Genomic DNA, 22,471 nt, shown 5'->3' on the forward strand with positions numbered 1-22,471 from the left:
ATATATAACCTAACAAGTAGTATATCAAGTACTTAAAATGAGCTCATGTCATCTGTAACATGATGAACACATTGATGCATCAATAATTATAACCCAATCCATTTAGAATGTAATTTATATTATTCTGAAATGGGCCATTCTGCATAATGAGTACTGTTACTTTTGATAGACATACTTTAATTAAATTTATTTTGCATCGTATTTCTAAACTTTGGCAATTTCAAATAGATGAATTTAAAACAAGTGAATGTCAGATAAATGCTCTGTTTTAATAAGTTATTTTAAATACAGTTTGTTTGCTATGCACATAAAAAGTAACGTGGCTATCTCACAGTTTACACCCTTTAAAACATAATATGGTCAGTATTTACATTTATATATTCATAATTACTACCTGTTGTCATATACGTTCACCTGCCATCGAAGGTAGAGGGGCGTGAAGCCGCTGGCCAATCACACGTAGGCGCAGTCATGTAAACATTGCAGACGTCACCAAATACCCACTGAGTATGTCGCTAAACTGGTTCAACGCAGAGTTACAACACCTGGATGGGGACTTGTAGCTGTGTTTAGAAGGTAAATACATGTGCACGTTTACGTATTACTGGGCCGATTCGATGCAGTTTGAAAAAAATAAAAAAATCAATTGCGATTAGCGTGATAGCGATATTAGCACAGTCCTCAGTGAGACTGAGCAGCATGTGTTGCTGCGTATTGAATGTAAAAAGAGTGTGTTTGGTAGAAGTAGTAGAAATGCTTCGGTCTAAAAAAATACTCTTTTCAAGTAAAAGTAAAGTTACTTAACTAAGTAAAAGTGCAAAAGTAGCATCAAAATATACTTAAAGTAACGTTAGTGATACAGAATGCATAAATCATTTCAGAATCAGATAATGTGTTCATCAGTTTAATGTTGCTGCTGGTAAAGGTGGGGCTCATTTTAATTACTTTTTCTACTGCTGGGTAACTTCGTTTGTAATATATTTCATTACCTTCAACAGTTTTCCAATTAATGTATCATTTATAGCTACTGCTAATTTCCAATACCCGTCCCTAGAAATATCATAATTTGTAGGTGATTTATATATTATAATGATAATCCAAATCTGCAAAGTAACTAAAGCTTTTGGGGTACAACCTTTGCATCCAAAATGTAGTGGAGACGAAGTATGAAGTAGCATAAAATGGAATTACTAAAGAACAAGTAATGTTACTTCAGATAAATCAAAATATTATATATTGAAATAAGGAAATGTAGAGTATTTGAGTAAATGTACTTGGTTACATTTGACCACTGGTGTTATCTAGTTTTGTTAGCATTAGTAACTGAGGAGACATTTTCATTTGACAGAAAAGACCAGGAAGTTCTCCTGTGAGGAGCAGATGTCTCCCACCTGCTGCAGCTTTGGTCTGAACTGTTGCTGCCATTCTCTCCCATTCTGCATCTTTCTGCATCTTTCCTCTGCCCATGCTAGAGGTGACATGTCATGGATTGGTGAGTACCAACATTGAATGTGTGTGTATTATTTCGGTAGCTTACACTAGCAGCAATTTGTCTTATAGGCTCCCAACCCACGCATCTTATCATTTTATTTGGAAGGCCATTATGTTTGAGTCGCAGAGTGGCTGTGTGCGTGGAAGAGTGTGGTAAATGAGGTATTGAAAGTTATTGATTCAGAAGGTAATTTATTGGGTTGGCTCCAAAACAGGACTCTCAGATTGTACAGGGTAGTCTTTCATATATTAAGTAGTTATGTGCTGGTGGTTTAACAATCACTTTTTGTGCTGATTTCTTTTTTCAACACACCTCATTGGGGCAGTAAAGTGTGTCACACTCACTCGTTTGAGAACTCTGTTTTGGCTACAGTCCACACAAAGCTGGCGTTTTCCTTTCGTCTGTCTCTTGTTCAGAATCAGAATCGGAATCAGAACTGTTTATTGCTCAGGAAGTTTGCACCTACAAGGAATTTGTCATGGCAGGTGGTGCATAGCATTTAACAATAAACAATAACATTAAACAATCAACAACAATCGACACAGTGCAAGAAATAGAAACGTATACAATTTACAATAGAATATAAAATAAAGTGCACAACAAACAGATAACAGGACTGTAAACAAGTGAAATGTTAAAAGTGTTGAGTGTGTTTAAATAACACATGCTCATCATGTTGCCTGGGCCTATAATCAAGGTTACACGGTTATTTTAATGTGATTCCTTAACAGGGTTGCACAACATAATGCAAATAGCATTCCCCTTTTTCTACACAACATAGCACAGAAACACACACACAAAAAGAAAACTATTCCACATGTGGAGGGTGGAGGATAAATCAAGGAGTCTCACAGCCAGAGGAAGTAAGCTGTTCTGAAGTCTGGTGGGATGGCAGCTGATACTTCAGTATCTCTTTCCAGACAGCTGCAGGGTGAACAGGTTGTGGCTGGGGTGGGTGCCAAGGATATTCTGGGCGGTTTTAATCACCCGCTGTGGAGCCCCCCTGTCCTGGGCCGTGCACATCCCATGCCAGTTTGTAAGGTTTCCAGTCGGGATGCTTTCTATTGCTCCTCTCTAAAAGGTATCAAGAACATGGCACGGGAATTTTGTCTTCTTGAGTTTCTTTAAGGCATACAGACGTTTATGAGCTTTCTTCACTAGGATGGAGATGTGTGATCACCGTGTCAGGTTGTTTGTGATGCTGATACCCAGGAACTTAAAGCCTTCCTCCACCTCAGCTCCCTTGATGAAAACATGGAGTGTCTTCGCCTCCTTATTTCTCTGCAGAGTGAGGTACTCAAGCCTATGGTGCTAAGTTTACCAAAGAGTTTCATGGGGGAGATCTTGTTGAAGGCTGAGCTGAACTCACATTCATAATTATCAACAGTAGTGTTAAGCATTGCTCTGCTCAGACAGCCGCTCCAGCAAACTCTGATAGTGTGCCCATGGCTCAGATCACAGATGAAGTTTAACACAAGAAAAATAGTCACATGTTAAGAATTGTACTGTAATTGACACGTCAATATTAGGCTTATATTTGTGCAGTTTAGAGGGAAGGATGAAGGACAAGTTAATGATTCGTTTTTCAAATATAATTTGTAATATTATTATGTTAATTGTTTATGAATGTGTTTTACTAATTTCTTTTGTGATCTGTAAAGTAAGTACAGTTTGAATTATCTGACTTGTAGTGAATTAGAGGGAGACTTTTGAATGCTGTGTGGTGTCATGAGTTAGTTGGGAATAAACTCAAGTAAGATCAATGTTGAGATATATATATATATATATACTCACTCAAAACTACATATAATCACCTGCACCCTCGCACAAGACAAATAAAAAACAACAACGTTGCACTGCCGCACACACATCTGTCACTTTTGAACTCATAACCTGACAAACTTCTGATATAAATTAGCTTAAACCCTTGAATTTGACACCACCTTCTGGCCAATTTGTATATCAACCTTGCAACTGCTAAGCATCAGAAACATACTTGGGACCTTGACTTTCATCTATCTGTGTTTTATTCTTTATAATGAGCATCACAGCCTCACAGAGCAGCTGGTGTGGCTGTAGACTCTTGACTTTGCAGTTTGCTTATTTACACCATATATACAAGTCTTCAGCTTCCAAACTCTCCTGCACTGTTTTTCTATGTGTATGTATATATTTTATAATATTTTAGGTGTTTTGTTTTTTTTTTAAGTTTGCATAGTCAATAAGCTTTTATCAATGGTATTAGTTTTTTGTGAATCAGTGAGCCATAAAAGATGAACAATGAATAAAGTATCAAAATGATGAAAAGTTTCTGTTAGTATAATTCTGATTTGTGTATGTTAAAATGGTTTCTCCATATAAAAAGTAAAACGTTTTGATCAATTAAAGTATAATCTAACTCGATCTGTAAGTTTCAATATTCTACATTGATTGTTCAAAAAGGGTTGATGAGTTTTTTCTGACTCTTATCCATTCATTTGTGTGAAGGTTGAAGCTTTCCTGCGTCACCTAAATTGTTAATTCATAAATAATATCTTGCACCTGTTGTGTGCTAAAGTGATACTCTACATAAGGGACATACTGGAAGAAAAACATTTGACAGTTTAGCAGATCATGTTCACTGTCCGTTCGCTGCCATATGAATTTTAAAACTATCTTCCATAAAAAAAGTCTGCTTTTGTTTTTCTTCGGTGACAAATAACACGTGCACCGGTGGAGATGTTGCACATAGATATTATTGTAATCTCACATCTACAGTTGAGACAGCAGTGTTTCAAACAGGAAGTTTTCTTCGAGCAAAAGTCGGGTTACAGTTTCTTACACTTCTCATAAGCCAGACAGTCCACAGACGGAAAGATTTGTTCTAACGTCGTTCCAGAAGACAGAATGAATAAATCTTCCTGTACTCGTGTGAGCTTTGACTTCGAGCACAGATTTCTGCCTCCTGTTTACATCTTAGTCTTCATCCTTGGTCTGGTAGCTAATGGATGGGGGTTGAAGTCTTTGCTGCAGAACTGGAAGAAACTGGGTAACGTCAATGTTTTTGTTCTCAACCTCGGACTTGCAGATATTCTGTACCTGCTCACGCTCCCATTTTTGGTGGTGTACTACTTCATGAGGAGTAAATGGATCTTTGGAGATGCATTCTGCAAGATAACACGATTCTGCTTCAACCTGAATTTATATGGCAGCATTGGGTTCCTTACTTGTATCAGTGTGTACAGGTACCTGGCTATTGTCCATCCAATGAGAGTGATGGGAAGAATAACTGTCACCCACTCTGTGGGGATCTCCGTCATGGTTTGGCTGTTGGTGAGCGTTCAAAGTCTTCCAGACATGTTCTACAGCAAAACATTCGGAAACAAGCCTGGGAAATGTTATGAGACCACCAACAACAACTATGTTGAGGATTACCTGAACTACAGCCTTGGAAGGACCGTCACTGGGTTTTGCATCCCATTCCTCATCACACTGGGCTGCTATGGACATGTGATTGTTTTTCTCTGCCGCACAAAAAACACTGACAAGGTACTGAAACAGAGATGCTTGAAGTTGTTGTGCATCTTGATTCTCCTCTTCTCTGTTTGTTACGTCCCCTATCATGTATTCAAGAACCTCAACCTCTGGTCAAGAGTTCTGTCCAGACAGAAGATATGCCGCGAGTGGTTCAATGGAGTCTTCATTACTCATCAGATAACTCGTGGCCTTGTGTGTCTGAACAGTGCTCTCAACCCTCTGGTTTACCTCCATGGAAATGAAGATATTCTTACTCAGGTCAGACGACGACTCCAGCAAGCTCGTCAGATATTCAGCCGCTTGAATCCGGCAAACTCCGGCTGTGTGCCTGTGGCACAAGCTGCAGATGAAGTTGAATTAGAGTTAAGACGTTAACATTAACTGTTAAATAACATTGAGCTCAAACGGCATGCAGCTGTCCATCACAACAAGTGGTGTGAATTGACTGCAGTGTGTATGAAGTTGTTAGTTGTTTTCTTACGTTTTGCTTTTTTTGCCTTAAATATTATTTTTGCTGTACAGTAATATTGTTTTTCATATCTTAAGGTACAACATGTTGACACATTTTGCAAATAACAAAAGGCAATTAAGATAAACTCCAGCTCTCGGTGTGTCTCTGTTATCTTTCAGAAGAGCTTCTTTCACTGCGGTGTGGCTTGTTATAATCTAACACTGATCACTATAACTCTGCTGATACTCATGCTGCTGCAGCTCCCTCCACCACCGCAAACTCAGCACAAATCCCATTGTTCTGTAAAACTTAAAAAAAAACTAAAACAAATTTGGTCACAAATACGTGTTTTATTTGTAAAACATTTTCCTCAAAAAGCCGGGCGCTGTAGTTTTGATCGAAAACTAAAACTGGAGTAAAAGGTGCATTCGTTGGACTATATTTAACCGTGGATTAATCCACGTTCGGTGCTCCAGTGAGTATTTGGGCCAGCAGGATAGTGTTTTTGACTCAAAGTAAACTACTGTGTGTGTGTGTGTGTGTGTGTGTGTGTGTGTGTGTTAATGAAGGAACACGTCACGCAGTGCAACAGTGAGGCTCATTGTGTTTTTAATTGTGTTGAAACAATTTCAATCTCTGGTAAAGAGATCTATTTAATCGGAGGATATGCAGTGAGTGGTTGAATGGATTCTACATTGCTCTTCAGATTATTCGTGGCCTTGTGTGTCTGAACAACAGTGCTCTCGACCCTCTGGTTTACCTTCACGGAAAGGAGAATATTCCTTCCCAGCTCAGACGACGACTCCAGCAAGCTCGTCAGATGTGATTTGTGACTTTTCACAGGCATTGCAACATATAAACTAATGATAATTAGTGACCAGAAAAGGAAAAAAACACAAGATTTTAAAACTAATTCATGATGCACTTCAATCACTGTACATTACGTGAAATATGCAAAGATCACAACATTATTTGTTTGTTTTTTTTTGACAAAAAAAAGACAGTTCAGTAGATAATAGTGCGAATAATTTGAAAACTTAAAAGCTATTGTAAAATTTGAATTTCCAACACTTTCCCATTTAGATCCTGCGTCCATATAGCGTTTCTTTCTGAGCACTAGTGTCTTTTTTTCAATTGTTTTCAATGAGGAGAGAGCGTATGCGGCTGCATGCAGCCACCTAGAGGAAAAGCAAAGCAGCCAGAGTCCTTTTTTTCTCCTTGCTCTAACGTTATGGCTGTCAAATTAAGCATCCTCATCTATACAAACAATGTGGGCCAGCATCTCCTGTTGGTGCTCTTTGCTCTCTTAGAGCCCTTTTTCGATAAAATACTTGAATGAAGCACTCGCCTTTTCTGCCAGAAAGACACTATATGGACACAGGCCCTAATCTATTCATGTTCACCCTGTATATTGGTTCCTGTTGTTATTCAGCAGATTCTGTACCACTATAAATTACAAATCTTTTTTCATCACACTCTTATCAACAGTCTCCAGCTTCCTTCCTCATGAGGTTATCTATTCATTCTTGGACTTGGATGTGGTCTTCATGGTGCTTATCAAACGTCTTATGAGACATCTACAGGAAACCCAAACTAATGCGATGATCAGCACACCAAATGCCACAAAGACTGCCATCACATCTAGACAGTGATAGGCATACCATGGCAACTTATATGATTCAGTGCGCAGATGCGCTGCGCCCTTGTGTCTCATGACGAACTCCATCCAGAAAATGGCGCTGTCTATGGGTTTCATTGGTTTGGCATGATGAAGCTGTGACAGTTTGAGCATATTCTGTTTGTATGGCTTCTCTGGGTCTAGAATATTCTTCAGGGAACTTGTCAGAGATTCAACATCCAAGGTTGTCACTTCAACAATCTCAGCCACTCCCCGTGACTTCAGACGCACAATGTTGTCATACTGGTCAAAGATGAGAGGAATGCCCAGAACTGGGACACCATGGTAGATGGCCTCATAAATTCCATTAGTACCCCCATGCGTGACAAAAACCTTGGTTTTATGGTGACCTAGTATATCGTTTTGAGGAAGCCATTCAACCAACATGGTGTTGTTTCCCAGAGTGATGGGTCTTTTCCCGATGTGTCTCCACACGACCTTCTGAGGGATGTTGGCAAATGCTGAGGCGATGATCTCCGATATCTCCGGGCCGAGGTCGCTCAGCAGGGTCCCCAGAGTCATGACAACCACCCCATGTTCACCTGAACTCTGCACAAATTCCTCTAAATCTGATGAAAGAGGCTTGGAGGGCTTACTTTGGAAGCCTCCAATGTAGACGACGTTGGGCATGCTGGGACGAGGAAACTCGAATATAAAGTCAACCCGCATTAGCCAGAGATCAGCTCCCTGCATGAGGGACATGACGCTGACATCAGGTCCAAAATAATGATCACACACAGCCTGATAAGGCGGATTTGAGACAAAGTAGTACATGTAAGCCAATATACCTTGACAAATTACATTATTGATTCTCTGGAAAAAGTCCATCTTGTCTGAGTTGTCAGTAAACAATTGGGGGACGTAGGAAAGAGGAGAAGGAGCGATGGCGAAGTGGGCCTCGCCATTGAAAAGCCAGCGCACATTGAAAACCAGGGGAAGCTGGAGATGGTGTGCCAACAGCACTCCACCTGGAAATGCCGGGTCAGTCAGAAAAATGTTGTATCCAGTTTCATTCAGCTCCTTAATTAGTGTCTTATTCTCAAAGATGCGGACGATCAGTTTTGCCACGACTTTCTGCTTCTCCGCCATCATGTTGAAAAGGTGCCTATAAAATTCCACAAATGCCCATATTGTGCCTTTATTTCGACGGATCTCTATTGACCTCTTCAAGAAAGACGTCATGAAGTCTTGGCTCTCTACGTTTTGGGTCTGTTCCTGGGTGATGGTGATGGAGGTGTAATGGGGTGAGAATTCAGAAATGTACCAGCTGGTGGAGGAACGTAGTACCGTGATTTGATGGCCCTGAGAGTGAAGTGCCTCCACCAGGATTTTCATGTTAAGCCAGTGGCTCCCATCTACGGGGTAAACTAGGACCTTTCCACCATCGCAGCTGGAGGACAGAGTAGCTGAAAAAAGCAGGAGGAATGCCAGAGCTGGATATGACCCCATCACTGTTGGGGAGACACATAACTTTACTGAACAAATATTTGCAGTTCATACTTTACTCAAGCTGCAGATAAAATCCACACGTTATCGCTCATATTGTCATGAAAGTGACCATTTATTATTCACACAAAAAAGCCTTGACGCTGTGTCAACAAATATGACAACGACAGTAGCTATATGGCATGGGGCACTGAATTTGATGAATTTACTGCCACCAGCCCGATGTTCCACTCATTTTATGTAAACAGTGTAACATTAGCATGAAACATTAGATTGCTTTTTGAGCCATATTCAAGCATGAAATGCCGATTTTTATAAATTTGTTAAAAAATGGCAATATTAGCACCAGCATTGATCATCACAGTGCAGTCATAGTTTTTAGTTTTTAGCTTAGAAATCATGTTTTAAGTGTGCAGTTACTCTTTGAATATGTTGGTTGGATGAGGGTTTAAATAGCTTCCTGCTGCTGCTGTAACCAATTCAGTAAATATGCAGGTTGTAAAAACAAAAACAATGAACTAAAGAGGATAAAAAAGCCCTGTAGACCTTGTTCAAATAGCTAATGAAGCCCATGTTTCAAATGTTTGCTCTGCCAATGCCTCTCAAATGTTTCCAACTCTACATCTACAAAACAAATATTTTTGAATCTATGCTTGGTATGTTCAGTCTTCCGCCTTACAGTCTATATTTTCTTTATGACCATCTGCTGCAGTTTGCTCTTTGTTCAGTGTCTCATTTTTTTTTTCTCTTTTCGCCGGAACTGTTAATGTTCAGCACCAATTAACCAAGTCAAAGTCCTTGTGCGCATGATGCTTGAAAGTGTCATGCATCAGTGCCATGTATTATCTAAGCATGAAGTATTGTTGCAAAGTCTTAACAGTGTGCAAAGCACGTAATTAAATGTAAAATATTAAAATAAGGAGACTCAAGTTAAAGCAAACAGATGTAACATGACAAAAAAATGCATGTCCAAAATCAAATCCATGATTCATCTGGTCTGAATGGTTTGTCTGCAAATGATTATACCTTCTGAAACTGTAATTTAGGTCACAACCACACACCATCGCAAAATGCAGTACACAGGATACAACAAAACCTTTGTTGCCCTACTTGACTGTGGTTTACTGTAGATTCAGTTTGAGATGAAATTTAAAACGAAATGGGACATGAACGATTTACAAATTGGTGGTTTTGAATCTTTCGACACAAGTGATATTATTCTTAGCATCAGTAGCTTGTTACAATGTTACAATAAAGATGCAATGTCTTATATAAAAAATAGACAGGCCTGAACAATCTTAAGAGGAAAAAACACATTGTCCATAACAAGAAAAAAGCAAACGGAGCTCTCATGCAGCAACACACAGTTTGTTAGTAAAATATCTCCTCACCTCAGACTTCTCACTCGGACCTAAGAGAATCCAGTGTCCAGTCAATGATCTGACCTGCTGAGCTGCTGTTCGAAATGCAAGTGAATGTATAACTTTATGTTTCCGTGACTGAACCATTCTCCTGCCTGTTTATCCAAGCAAATTGCAACCATGCAGAGGTCTCCTCTAAACCCTCCGCCCATTTTTTACCCCCCAGTTCGGGATGTTCTGCTTCTCTGCACCAAAGATCATCCGATCTAATTTCACAAACTTCCGGAATGTAGAATTTCATAGATATGTAAGAAAGAGGCGCTAACAGGTCTGATGCATTCAATCCCAACAACAATGTAATTTCTACCCTAACACTGCACACCAATACTTATTTTAGTCATATATATCTCTCAAGATATCGTTCCTCTCACTTCTTTCCTCCCCACACATACACAAAAGTGAAGAAAAATCTATGTAGTTGATTTGTTTATACTGCGGTCAAAACAATGTTTCTTTGTCAAAGAGTTTGACTTGTAACTTAGTTCCTACTCTAGGTAATCAGTAAAATGTCCCCATATGTCTGTGGATGACCTTTGAGTCTGGCTGACCAGGTAACTTTAGCCTTCTCTGCTTTGAACCACATGTTATACAAAGGTCTGGATAGTTATTTTTAAAGACATGCCAAAGAGGGACTCATTCACCACCAACATGGTTCATTGAAGGTTCATTTTTGAAAAACAATTTAAAGGGGAACTCCACTGATCCATCATCCACATCAAAGTATATTCGTAGGTGTTGGGAGTATGACTGCATATGAGAAGAAAGTTCTAGAAACGCCTTTTGTGGCTCAAGAGAAAAGAGCTCATAATTTGCCTCTAATGATGTCACTATTTCTAAGCATGTTTTTGGTGTATTCACACAGGATAAGTGAGAAAATGAAGTATATTCAAACCAGACAGTTTGATGCACACTCTTAATGCACCAAATAAATTAGGGAGTTGATCACAGATGGTAATAAATTGTTTCAGAAAGAGGATCTTGTCAATCGTAGGACAAACATGTTGACGTCTGTTTTAAAAATAGACCATATTTATTATGAATGCTGTCTGCTGTGAGTTCACTTTATTTTGTCACAGTGTTATCGTCATTTGATTGAAATCTGATGTCATATTGTAGTATTTCCTGTTTGTATAAAATGATAAACATTTTTTTGTACACTAACTGCTTGAACAGTATACTGTAAAAACTAGTATGAACTGTAAATAATTAGTATGTAGTATGGATTTGGGATATGCCATATGTCTCACAAGGGCAGTATATACTGTATATTAAAGTCACCATGGATCTGTACTTTACTATGAAGATGCAGTGCATCACTTCAAAGTCATATCTGAACCTGACCTTTGGGTTTTGATCTCAAATAACCCCCTCTCCATTTATTGACGCGCACAGCTGACAACAGTTCCCTCACTGCTGTTCATCAAACATGCACTGTGAGTAATTGTGGTCTGTAAGCTAGAATGTTGTCTTCCCTTGCAACGGAAATCAGCTTCTTGCCGACCTTTGCACATGTTGGGACTCACCCTCTTGAGTGAAGCTTCTCCCTCGCCCTGTGTGTACCTTGTGAACTTCGGACCTGGCAAACATTAAAGGACAAGCCCACTCTGCTACTATCATATGTCACATGTGACGTGAAAAGAGAGGGCTCCACTGGTTGGGGGTGGGTTGAGAATACTTTGGCAGAGGGGTTTAGTTTCTTTTAAAAGTCCTGTTGCCACTGACCTCATAATCCAGTGTGTCGATGGTCTTTAGCTGCTCTGCTGGTTTCATCATTGGAGAATAGGGCAGAAATGGAGTTTCCCCAGCTGGAACATGTGAGGATGAGACGCAGATGTGACAGCGCAGGTGAGCTCACAGATGAACTACCTCTGCAGAGCGCATTCCAAAACAATACACTGGAAGACACGCTTCAGCAAGGCTTGTCCTACTATGTGATCCATGCAGGCCAAAGATATGTTCAGACGAAGTTGGTGCAACACAGACATGATTTGCGAGTAAAAATAGACTTCAGTAGTAGACAGTATTAGCTCCATTTAAATGCTGTTTGTATCAGTATTAGTAATAGAGTAGTGCGAGATATATATTTACTAAAAGGAACAAATGTACAGAATGAGTACTTTGACTTTCGCTAAAGAGCACTTGCTAATATTACTGTGTGATACCATATCACACAGTAGTAGTGAGGCCATAGATATGTTCAGACGGAGTGAGTGCAACACAGATATGATATGCTAGTAAAAACAGACGTGTGCCATGGAGTGTTAGCTTTATGCAGCAATGCAGTAACATCCATTGTTTAGTGAAGCAACTGCACAGGTACATAGAAATAGTAAGAAATAGACAGAAAGTCAAGAGAGTTGCCGGCCATTTGATGGACTTCATTGTTTCTTTTCTATATTCCCCTCACTTGCTTTTGTTTGATAACAATGTGACTTTTTGAGACCGTAAAAGAGCCAGGTGTTCAAACCAGGTCCTGCAACTCGCCTCAAACAAAAACACATTAAGATAAGACTCTGCAAGCTGATTGCCAAAGAAAGATGTTTTTTTTTTTCTTTGAAAAACTCCAAATGCTATTACGTGTGTGTGTGTGTGCAGTCTGTGCTTCAGAGAGGGGAAATAACTAGAGAGCCGTAGGAAGAGCCGCAACTTCAATCCCTCTGTGGCTGTTGTTTGGGAGGACATGCTGAGCTCCTTCCAGACAAACACCCATTATATTAACATACAGTACCTCCTCTAAATGGTCGAGCTCATGCCAAAACAGGAAACACTGGCCATCATGGCTATCACTGCCCTGCTAATCACTGCCCAAGAGCAACTGCCTGTTAGACTTTGAACTTTGGCCAAAATCAGGTTGATGATTATCCGTGTTTGAGCTTATTGGAAAGAGTGACATTAAGGTTTGACATTATGCCCTAAGTGACCCTTTCTTTTGGAATCAGACAGGATACGTTTCTTATGTTATACACAGAAAAAAAAAAAAGCTACAACTGATTTTAAGTATTTGTCTGGTTTGGAAGATTGTCTGCTCAGAGAGCTGATGTCTCTGGAGACATCAAATTACATTGTTGCTGTACTTCAAGTTTGACATTTCTAGAAATATGCTTATTCCCTTTTTGGCAGAGATTTAGATGAGACTATCAATGCCATTCTTATGTGAGGTTACAATCAGCTGCTGGTTATCTTAGCATAAAGACAGATTAAACAAACGAGACAAAGCATGTTAAGTATTGAGCTTTAGATTCAGATTTTGTTATCTTTGATGAGAACCAGGCTAGTTGTTTCCAGTCTTTGTGCAAAGCTAAGCTAACCAGCTGTTGAATGTAGCTTCATATGAAACAGACATGAGTGGTATTGATCCTCTCATCTGGCCCGTCAGTAGCGATTAAGCAGAAACGTCAAACTATTCTTGAACTATTCCTTTAAAGAGCAGAGGGATTGCCTCCACATGGCTCTCAACATGGCGACGGCTGAGCTCGCGGCTAGCAAACAACAGCAACAGAGCTAACAGTATTTAGCCAGGGGGGGAACCGGAGGATGGGCATTACGTTCAAGACGCGTCATCAGTGGTAACTGCTGAATGAGCACAAGGCAGAGTAGCAATTAGCTCGCGACAGACTCACTTGTATGCGCTGATGTCGTGGCTATTTCAACAAAGCAAGGAGAACGACACACAGTGGAGAGCGACTTCATTCACTGGTCAGGTAGACATCTCTCCACTGTATCTTTACATTGCAAATAGTTGCTGTTGAGCTATTAATGCTCTGGATTTGGAATTTAGCACCTTTTAAGTATAGTTTTGCGGTTTAACTTTTTGTGCTATTTCATACATTTCAGAGGAGCATTTTGTTTACGTTTGTATATGAACAGTTTGTAAAAGATGATGTATTTCTATAGATTAAACTACCCAACAGTACATAAAGTAGTCAATATTACCTCCATTTAACTGCTTTTTGTAAGTAGTAGAGTAGTGCGAGATATATTCACTAAAAGGAACAAATGTACAGAATGAGTACTTTTGACCGCATTCAAATTTTAAAAGCTGTTATTTTACTTGCAATTAAGTATAGGCCTATTTATACTGTGGTACTTTATGAATGGTAGATTTACTGAGGTGAATTAGCCAATTAGCTGAATTTAGAAAAGCCCAGTTTCCAAATGCACACATTTCAAAATGTGCTTAGCAATAATTGACCCTTCCTCCAGTATCCCAGATTTACGTTTAGGTTTAAGCTGCCCTCTAGTGGTAAGAAAGGAAAATCACCACTCTACACTTACCAGTTTGACAAACAAACAGCTTGTTCAGTACCAACTGTGCTCATCTGAATTCCAGAGAGGTTCCCACCTCTGTTATACTTGTGTGAGATGACTCGCTGTTGCTCCAGCTGTGTCACCACAACAGATGTACAGGATGGTGGACGTGAATGCTTCTCTGCCTTCTGACCTCACAGAGATTTTGGCAGCTCCCCTCGGGCCTGTTTTTAAATCTTGAAACAGACTGAGTGACAGGCAAGCAGCATGGCCTCAGGTCCTCCCCCCCCCCTCCTGCCTACGAAGTACTTCTCCTTAGAAACAGTCAGCTGACCTGCAGTAGGTAGTGCTCAGTGAAGCACACAATTGCACACAGATCACAGAGCCTCAGTCGTCACTCAGGCCCCATGGCTCTCGCGATCAACACAGAGCAGAAAAAACTCACCCAGACTCCTCTGCTCAAGATCTGGGTGCCATTGATGGGCTGCAACCTGAACCGCAGGAGAGGATGTAAGTGCAGCGAAAGCCCTGACTCAGCCTGAATACAAGAAGAAACATGATCTATTCTGTCTTGCTGCTGTTTGTTGTGCCACTACTTTAACTCATTCTTGTTTCAGATGAAGCTTTGGTGTTTGCTTAGACACTTCCAACAGTCGCAGGTGTGTGTCATACTTCTGAATCCTTCAGGACTGAGCTCAGTCCGGTTCGGGGGGGATGCAGGCAGCAGTCTGAGAGACAAAGAGGAGTCAGTCATGGGATGACAGCCGAGCTGGACCAAGCCCGGTCTTAGTTGGCTCTCTGTTCAGTGTCTGACGTCGGCCTTTGAGCATTTTGCTGACGCAGCATACTCCATTCATAATCGAACCGCCTCGATGCTCTCCCAGTCCCTGTATAGACTCTCACAGGCCATCCGGGTTGTTTTGGAGGGCACAGCTAACTGGCAAGCGACCCTGCAGTCTGCCTTATAGATAACGGGCATCTTTTTTTGAGACAAGCATGGAAGAACTCGGTCATGACTGGTTATGAGATACACAAACTCTTTAAAATTCTGGCAGGTTTGTTTGGAAATTTCTGAGCAGAGAATGCTGATTTATATCAGAGGTTGTTTTATAACGGTGCCTCTGTTTTCTTAACTTATCAAATATTTGTAGTGTAGTGACAGTCTGAACCAAATCCTTAGATTTGAAGAATAATGGTGTGGTATTGGGAACACTGGTTGAATTGAGCTGAGATGAAACACCTGCAGTGAAGACACTGACATTTTAACACACTGGGAGATTAGGAGGGTTTTCCTCATGTGATTGTCGGCCATATGGCGCAGTACACTGTGCTGCTCTGGTTCTATCTAAGATGTGACTCTACCTGAGGAGGAGGACAAGCATCCATTTAGTAAACGTTGTGTTACACATCTTTAAGGGTGCATTTGACTATTTGCAAATTATATTATTTTTATGTCTTGTTTAAGTGACGATGTCAATTTGTTGGTGGTTGGTTGGACAGGTTCCTGTGTTAGGCGCTGCCAAAGACGGGCAGATAAGCCGTGTGACTCACAACACTAGTTTGCAGACATTTGAGCTGCACCTTGGAGCTCTTATTCTCTCTCTTAATGAAGATTACCTTGGCAGTGGCACGCTCAACACATGTCCTGCAGCACAGAGCCTCACAGAGTTGTACGTGACTCTCATTTAACCCGTAGGACACGAGGCTTAATGCTCTTCTGCTGAGTGATTCGCAACAACACCGCTTCAATTTCAGCATCAGCAGCATTCAGTAACTATTGCTTTATGTTATCGTGCCTTTGTCTTCATCTCAGCCTCGGTGCCTCAGTTCTGTAACTCTCCCACAATGATTGTGATGGTGGGGTTGCCAGCCAGAGGGAAGACGTACATCTCCAAGAAGCTCACTCACTACCTGAACTGGATCGGAGTGCCTACAAAAAGTCAGTATTCAAGTCAATCCTTGAATTTCGATTTACAAAATGTATGACAGAGGAAAGGAATTGACTGTTTCAACGTTAACTAAAATATAAAATCATCACACGTTGAAATGCCTTAAGTTTTTGTTGCTCTTAGGGAGAAACTATTTTTTAAACCTCTCTGTTTCTTAATCCAACCAGTGTTTAACATAGGACAGTACCGCAGAGAGGCAGTCAAGATCTATAAGAACTTTGAGTTCTTTAAACCTGACAATGAGGAGGCCATGAGGATCCGCAAGTAAGTATAATTAGTTATCATTAGCTTTATGTGGTCTGATTTGTCATTTCTCCTGCCGGATTCACCATTCACTCATATTTTTGCAGTTTTTGCTCCTTTGCCTGTACGAGTGTAACTTCTCTTTCAGGGCCTGTGCAACGGCTGCCCTCAAAGACGTCGCTGCCTACTTCTCAAAGGAACAGGGACAAGTAGCCGTGAGTAAGAGGACAACTGAAACTGTCCCTCTAATTATGTATGGTGTGTGTTTTACTCTTAATTTCCTCAGGTATCACTGAGATTAAAGTGGCACAGATTTTACACATAAAGACCAGTTTACTAGTCTGGAGAGTACCACTCAGCCAATTAAATCTCTTGTATAATGTCTTCTCTGGATAACCCTGATGAAGTCAAAGGGATTTTATCATTAGAGTTTGGATTTGGAGACTACGAATTTATATCAGAAAGCCTGTGGGTGGGGAGTTTATAAGACAGAGATATTTACCCAGAAGGCAAGATCTAATGAAAGGCATTGTCAAGTTGCATCATGGGAATTGTAGGACCCAGTATTTTTGGAGCGTCGTGCACGTGAAACTTGTTCCTGTTTAAATCTGCACATATTTTTATGCTAAGCTTCTAGTTTCTTTTACCATCGTCTGATGATTTCTTCTTTTCTTATTCAACTGTTGCTCAGAGGGATCTTTGTCTCTTTCTGCCCTTTCAGGGCCCGTTGAACCAGTTTACAGCATTTTGTTCTCCATGTACAGAACATGACTTTCTTTTTGCAAACCCTTCATGCAAAATAACGCCCATTTCCTCTTAGCCATCTGAGTGTAAGGAATCAAAATTTGTGGCAGGCAATCTTAAACTTTTGCATGGCAGTGTAACATGTTTAAGACATGATATTTATCCGTGCATTGTAATCTATAAATCATATACAGTGTGACATTGTCTAAAGTGTGCGACAACATATGTTCTGTTATAACTCAGGTGCTTGATTGTTAACCATCATTATGAATAATATGAATGTACTTTACCAATATTAGGATGGATCAATAACACCTACGTTCTGTCTCATCTAGGTATTTGATGCTACCAACACCACCAGGGAGAGGAGGGCAGTCATCCTTAGTTATGCAAAGGAGAGAGGCTACAAAGTGAGTATGCATGTGGAAGTTGGACATTTTGGCAAATATGCCAATAGGCTTTCATGCCGAGAGATAGATGAGAATATTAGTATTCATTATCATACGGGTCTCTTCAATTTGAAGCAATTAGCTTAGCTTAGCATAAAGCCTGGAAGCAGGGGGAAACAGCTAGCCTGGCTCTATCCAAAGGTAAAAAAAACTGTAAAACTATTGGTTTTAGGATGAGATTAAAAACACAAACACAAGCTCACAAGGTGGGAAAAGGGTATATATTTCACAGTCATATAATAAATCTGAACTTTTAAATGACTCCTTGTGTGCAGGTGTTCTTTGTGGAGTCAATCTGTGATGACCCAAAAATCATTGCAGAGAATATTAAGGTCAGTCGAGGATGTTTTTTTTTTTTTTTTAATGTAAATGTTTGCGGAGGCTGAATTGATATAGTGGTCTCAACAAATTTCTAAAGCTGTCTTTCTTTTCCAGCAAGTAAAGTTTGGGAGTCCAGATTACGTGGATCGTGACATAGATGAGGCCTTGGAAGACTTCAGCCAGCGCATTGAGTGTTACAGGGCCAGCTACATGCCCATACACGACGAGAAAGACAGGTACAGTCCCATAAGGTTTTCCTTCCTGTGAGATTAATAAGAAACTAAATGGTGCACAGGATAGTCTCTCCCCCTTCATTTCCAACAGATTCATTTCATAGTTGCCTTTTATCCAATACTGACTTTGAACAGGAAGCTCTCCTATATCAAGATCTTCGACGTGGGCAGTAGATACCTGGTAAACCATGTCCAGGACCACATTCAAAGCAGGATAGTCTACTACCTGATGAACATCCATGTCACACCAAGATGCATCTACCTGAGCCGCCACGGAGAGAGCGAACTCAACTTGTTAGGGCGCATTGGTGGAGATTCAGGCCTCTCCCCGAGAGGACAGAAGGTGAGTAGGTTACACTATATATATATATATATATATATAGATATAGATATATAGATATATTCTATCATTAGATTATTATTACTCAGGCATTAATGTAAAAGCAGGATTTCACTGTTGTAGTTGGTTGAGGCAGAGCTCATTTTGAACTATTAATTTGGTGATTGTTTTCTCCATTCATCGATTCATCTTTTGGTTTGTAAAAATTCTGAAAGACCCAGACCCAAACCCAGAATGACACCTCCAAACATCAAAATGATTCAATATACATAAAAAGCAAATCAAAGGAAAAAACGTAAATCATCCCATTTGTAAAAGCTGGAACGATGAACTGTTTTGGCATGAAAAATTACAATTATGAAAATAGTCTTTGATTAATCAAGCTTTAATTAATTCAGCTTTACTTGTACATACTGGTGGGTAGTTTTATTTATGATAAAGCATCATACTTTATTAGCGCTTCATATGTTTTTTTGTACAAAAATATTAATTTGTGAATATACTAGTAACCAAAGCTATTAAATAGATGTAGTGAAGTAAAAATAACAATATTTTCCTTTGAGATATAGTAGAGCCGAAAATCTGAACTGGCATGCAAAGAAAAGTACTTGAGTAAATGTACTTAGTTACATTCCACCACTGTAGTATACAGATCGAATTCGTGGAGTACAAATTGCACTAATTGTTTGCAGTATGCCAATGCCTTGGCGACCTTCATCAGAAGTCAGAATATCAGCCAATTGAAGGTGTGGACGAGCCACATGAAGAGGACCATCCAGACTGCAGAAGCTCTGGGAGTCCAGTACGAACAGTGGAAGGCCCTCAATGAGATAGACGCTGTGAGTTACATCTCTTCATCCTACAACATAATCCTCCAAACGAAAGACACATTCAAGGCCAATTTTATATTTATAGGTGATGCTTTCAAACGTTATCAGACAAAGAGCATTCAATCTCCAAATAATTTAGGTTGACTTTAGATTTTCAAAACCAGAAGATCAGCTGTTTTTCATTCGGTTATGTTCAAGTTACTTTTTCTAACTAAGGGTGTATGTGAGGAGCTAACCTACGAAGAGATTCAGGAGAATTTCCCCGACGAGTTTGCACTGAGAGACCAGGACAAGTATCGTTATCGTTACCCAAAGGGCGAGGTAAGTGCTCTCCTGAATACACTGTGAATTTTGTTTTTAAAATTATATTCAACCATTGAAGTATCGCTGGGAGTTTTTCAGGAACACACACGTTCACACCTGAGCTGCCCAGTTCAACTACAGTCCACTAGAGCAGTTTTGGCAGTTAGGGTCAGGAACAGCGCAACATTTTTCTGAGGGTTAGATGAGAAGATTGATACCACTAGGATGTTTGTCTGTGAACTATAAAGCTTCCACCAGCAGACGGTTGACTAAGCTTAGCATAAAGACTGGAAGCGAGGGTGAACAGCTCGCCCGGCTGTGTTCAAACTCCAGAGATAACAAAGTTGTATTTTTATGAGGGGTTATGTGCAGGACTATGACATGACTGGCAAGCTCACAGTGATGACAACCCTCCAGGAAGTCACTGCATTTGTCAGCGTATTAAACAAACAAGCTGTGGTGGAAGACGTCCTCGGGTCTTTTACCGAAGTAAAAGCAGCAATACCGCATATGTTACAAGTAAAAGTTCTGCATTCAAAATTTGACTCAATTAAAAGTACATAATTATTAGAATCAAAATATTCTTAAAGTACCAAAAGTAAAAGTACTCATCATGCAGAATGACCCATTTAAGAAAAATATATATTATATTATTGGGTTATAATTATTTATGTGCTGTATACTTAAATGTTGCAGCTGGTAAAGGTGGAGATAATTTCAACTAATGTATATATTGCTGAGAGGCTAGATTTATAATAGTACAATATCATTTGTTTGCTGATTGTATTTAGTATTATTCCTTTGGATCTGTGAAGTAACCATTAATTAAATCAAGTATAATCAGGTCTATTGTATTGCAGTAACAAGTACAATTTTTGTAGTATACAAGTAGTTACAAGTATAAAGAAGCATAAAATTTAAAAAACTCAACTAAAGTTACAGTACCTCAAAATGGTACTTAAATACTGTACTTGAGTAAATATACAAATATATACATTTACTTTCCATCACTGCAAATGAGATATAACGTGTTGATTAATGAAGAAGTGCTGGAAGGTGGGCTTTGTTGTGTTACTTTTGGATAGAACCAGGCTAGCTGTTTCCCCCTGTTTCAAGTCTTTGTGCTAAGCTAAGCTAACCGTTATTTGGCTGTAGCTTCATAGACAAGACAAAACAAGTATGCCTTGCTCAAAGGGCACTTCCCACACCTATATGTATCCTGTTACACAGTAATTATAAGAGAACAGTGTACAGTGTACTTGCACTTAAGGATTTATGGACTGAGAGGATAAAATAAGAATAAGTTTGGTTAAATTATTAATAAACTCCTCAATTATTTTGTCTCTTGTCCAGTCCTATGAGGACCTTGTACATCGTCTAGAGCCGGTGATCATGGAGCTGGAGAGGCAGGAAAACGTTCTGGTTGTCTGTCACCAAGCCGTATTTCGCTGCCTGTTGGCCTACTTTGTAGACAAACCTGCAGGTACAGAAATCCAGGCTTACAAATACCTTGACACGATAGTATATGATGTTGTTTTCAACACAAACACTCTTAATACTCTTCTTTTCCCCCTCTGAAGATGAGCTACCTTATCTGAGATGCCCCCTTCACACAGTGCTCAAACTCACACCAGTAGCTTACGGTAGGTAGTAAACGTTTTAGTGTGTGACAGCTCCGTATCTCTGGAAATCTCTCCCTGACAGTCTGACTTTCTCCTCTACTTCAGGCTGTAAAGTTGAGTCATGTTTCCTCAATATTGAAGCAGTCAACACACACAGAGAGAGGCCAGTGGTGAGTTTCCACAAGCACACATTTGTCATAATAGATACTTAGCTTTGCCAACTATTCTATGGTACATTACATACATCTGATGGCAGACAGTAATATGTACAGTAGGTACTGATGAAATTAATATATGCAAAAGTATTTACTGTATTTTGCATGGTGTCCTTTTTTGTCACTTTTCCAGTGTGAACCCTTCATATACTAACAACCTGCTCAGAATTAGTATGTAGCAATGGTTATTATGGAAGTGGTGTTGCTGTCGTTGCAGAATGTGGACGTCAACAGAAACCAAGAGGAGGCTCTGCTGACTGTTCCTGACCACGCATAAATGCAGTTCTGTGAGGAAAGGACTACAATCACGTGAAACGAAACGTGTTGCCACATATTAGTTTCACTAAATATTAGAGATGCACTCCAGTGAAAGGTTGATTGTGTGAAAACAGACGACTCTAAAGGCAGGAGGAGTCTAGATGGTACAAATGGAACTATGTTAGCTACATGGAAACAAATCGGTACAGAAGCACATGGACTCCTGCTGCACTGACTGAGCAGGACATAGCTGGAGATAATGTTTAAAACATGACTGTGACATGTTCCTGTGTCTTATCTGACTAGAGTTTGCTTTTTTGTATATTGTCACATTGTTTACAAATAGAGACAATAATAATGCACCTTGTTTTAAAGCTGAGAGGAAAACACTTAAAGGGTTGTAGTGAGGTTGTCATTGCACAGATAATGTGTTGTTGATAATTGAATTATGAAGGTGAGGATCAGCACCATGGACAGCACCCAAACAAACAAGACATGTTGATTTGGGCACTTGACTGTTGTGGATATGATACCAAACTTCAGGCAGTGTTTAATGAAATATTGTAAATAAATAAAGTAAGCAGCCAAGATGTTGCTGGGAAAATAAATCCACTTTACAAGTCCTGTTTGTGTTTGCTTGGCAGCTCTGTTGTGTTGTTAGCTCTCCCACGAAGAAGCTAAACTTAAATGTAACAAACTGATTCCACAACAG

At 39.8% G+C, this 22,471-nt stretch overlaps 2 protein-coding genes and 1 pseudogene across 4 annotated transcripts; 2 read left to right on the plus strand and 1 right to left on the minus strand.

Annotated features, from left to right (window-relative positions):
• Positions 1-493: 493 nt before the first annotated feature.
• Positions 494-22,370, plus strand: pfkfb1 (6-phosphofructo-2-kinase/fructose-2,6-biphosphatase 1). Of its 3 annotated transcripts, XM_031844971.1 has the most exons (15): positions 494-576; positions 1,349-1,492; positions 16,066-16,191; positions 16,369-16,465; positions 16,593-16,659; positions 17,524-17,598; positions 17,913-17,969; positions 18,073-18,194; positions 18,327-18,534; positions 19,224-19,370; positions 19,578-19,682; positions 21,018-21,147; positions 21,245-21,307; positions 21,392-21,456; positions 21,719-22,370. In XM_031844971.1, exons 2-15 carry the CDS (start codon positions 1,381-1,383, stop codon positions 21,776-21,778), a joined length of 1,434 nt encoding a protein of 477 aa, XP_031700831.1. In that variant the 5' UTR covers positions 494-576; positions 1,349-1,380; the 3' UTR covers positions 21,779-22,370. The 3 variants fall into 3 exon arrangements, with proteins under 3 accessions (XP_031700831.1, XP_031700833.1, XP_031700832.1); XM_031844973.1 differs by lacking the exons at positions 494-576; positions 1,349-1,492 and adding an exon at positions 11,679-11,849; XM_031844972.1 differs by lacking the exons at positions 494-576; positions 1,349-1,492 and adding an exon at positions 14,570-14,762.
• Positions 4,356-6,262, plus strand: LOC116382169 (P2Y purinoceptor 1-like). Its single transcript, XM_031844975.1, has one exon. The coding sequence runs from the start codon at positions 4,379-4,381 to the stop codon at positions 5,381-5,383; it is 1,005 nt and encodes a 334-aa protein (XP_031700835.1). The 5' UTR covers positions 4,356-4,378; the 3' UTR covers positions 5,384-6,262.
• Positions 6,976-8,586, minus strand: LOC116382166 (UDP-glucuronosyltransferase 2A2 pseudogene; annotated as a pseudogene).
• Positions 22,371-22,471: the final 101 nt, after the last annotated feature.

Source organism: Anarrhichthys ocellatus, unplaced genomic scaffold, assembly GCF_004355925.1.
Source record: "Anarrhichthys ocellatus isolate YVR2014 unplaced genomic scaffold, GSC_Weel_1.0 scaffold5, whole genome shotgun sequence".
Classification (NCBI taxonomy): domain Eukaryota; kingdom Metazoa; phylum Chordata; class Actinopteri; order Perciformes; family Anarhichadidae; genus Anarrhichthys; species Anarrhichthys ocellatus.

Excerpts from the sequence above, each read along its gene's own strand:
- pfkfb1 (XM_031844971.1), top strand. The coding sequence starts at position 1,381 with ATGTCTCCCACCTGCTGCAGCTTTGGTCTGAACTGTTGCTGCCATTCT. Across the intron at positions 1,493-16,065 it reads AGGTGACATGTCATGGATTG|CCTCGGTGCCTCAGTTCTGT; the intron begins GTGAGTACCAAC and ends TCTTCATCTCAG. Across the intron at positions 18,195-18,326 it reads ATACACGACGAGAAAGACAG|GAAGCTCTCCTATATCAAGA; the intron begins GTACAGTCCCAT and ends GACTTTGAACAG.
- LOC116382169 (XM_031844975.1), top strand. The coding sequence starts at position 4,379 with ATGAATAAATCTTCCTGTACTCGTGTGAGCTTTGACTTCGAGCACAGA.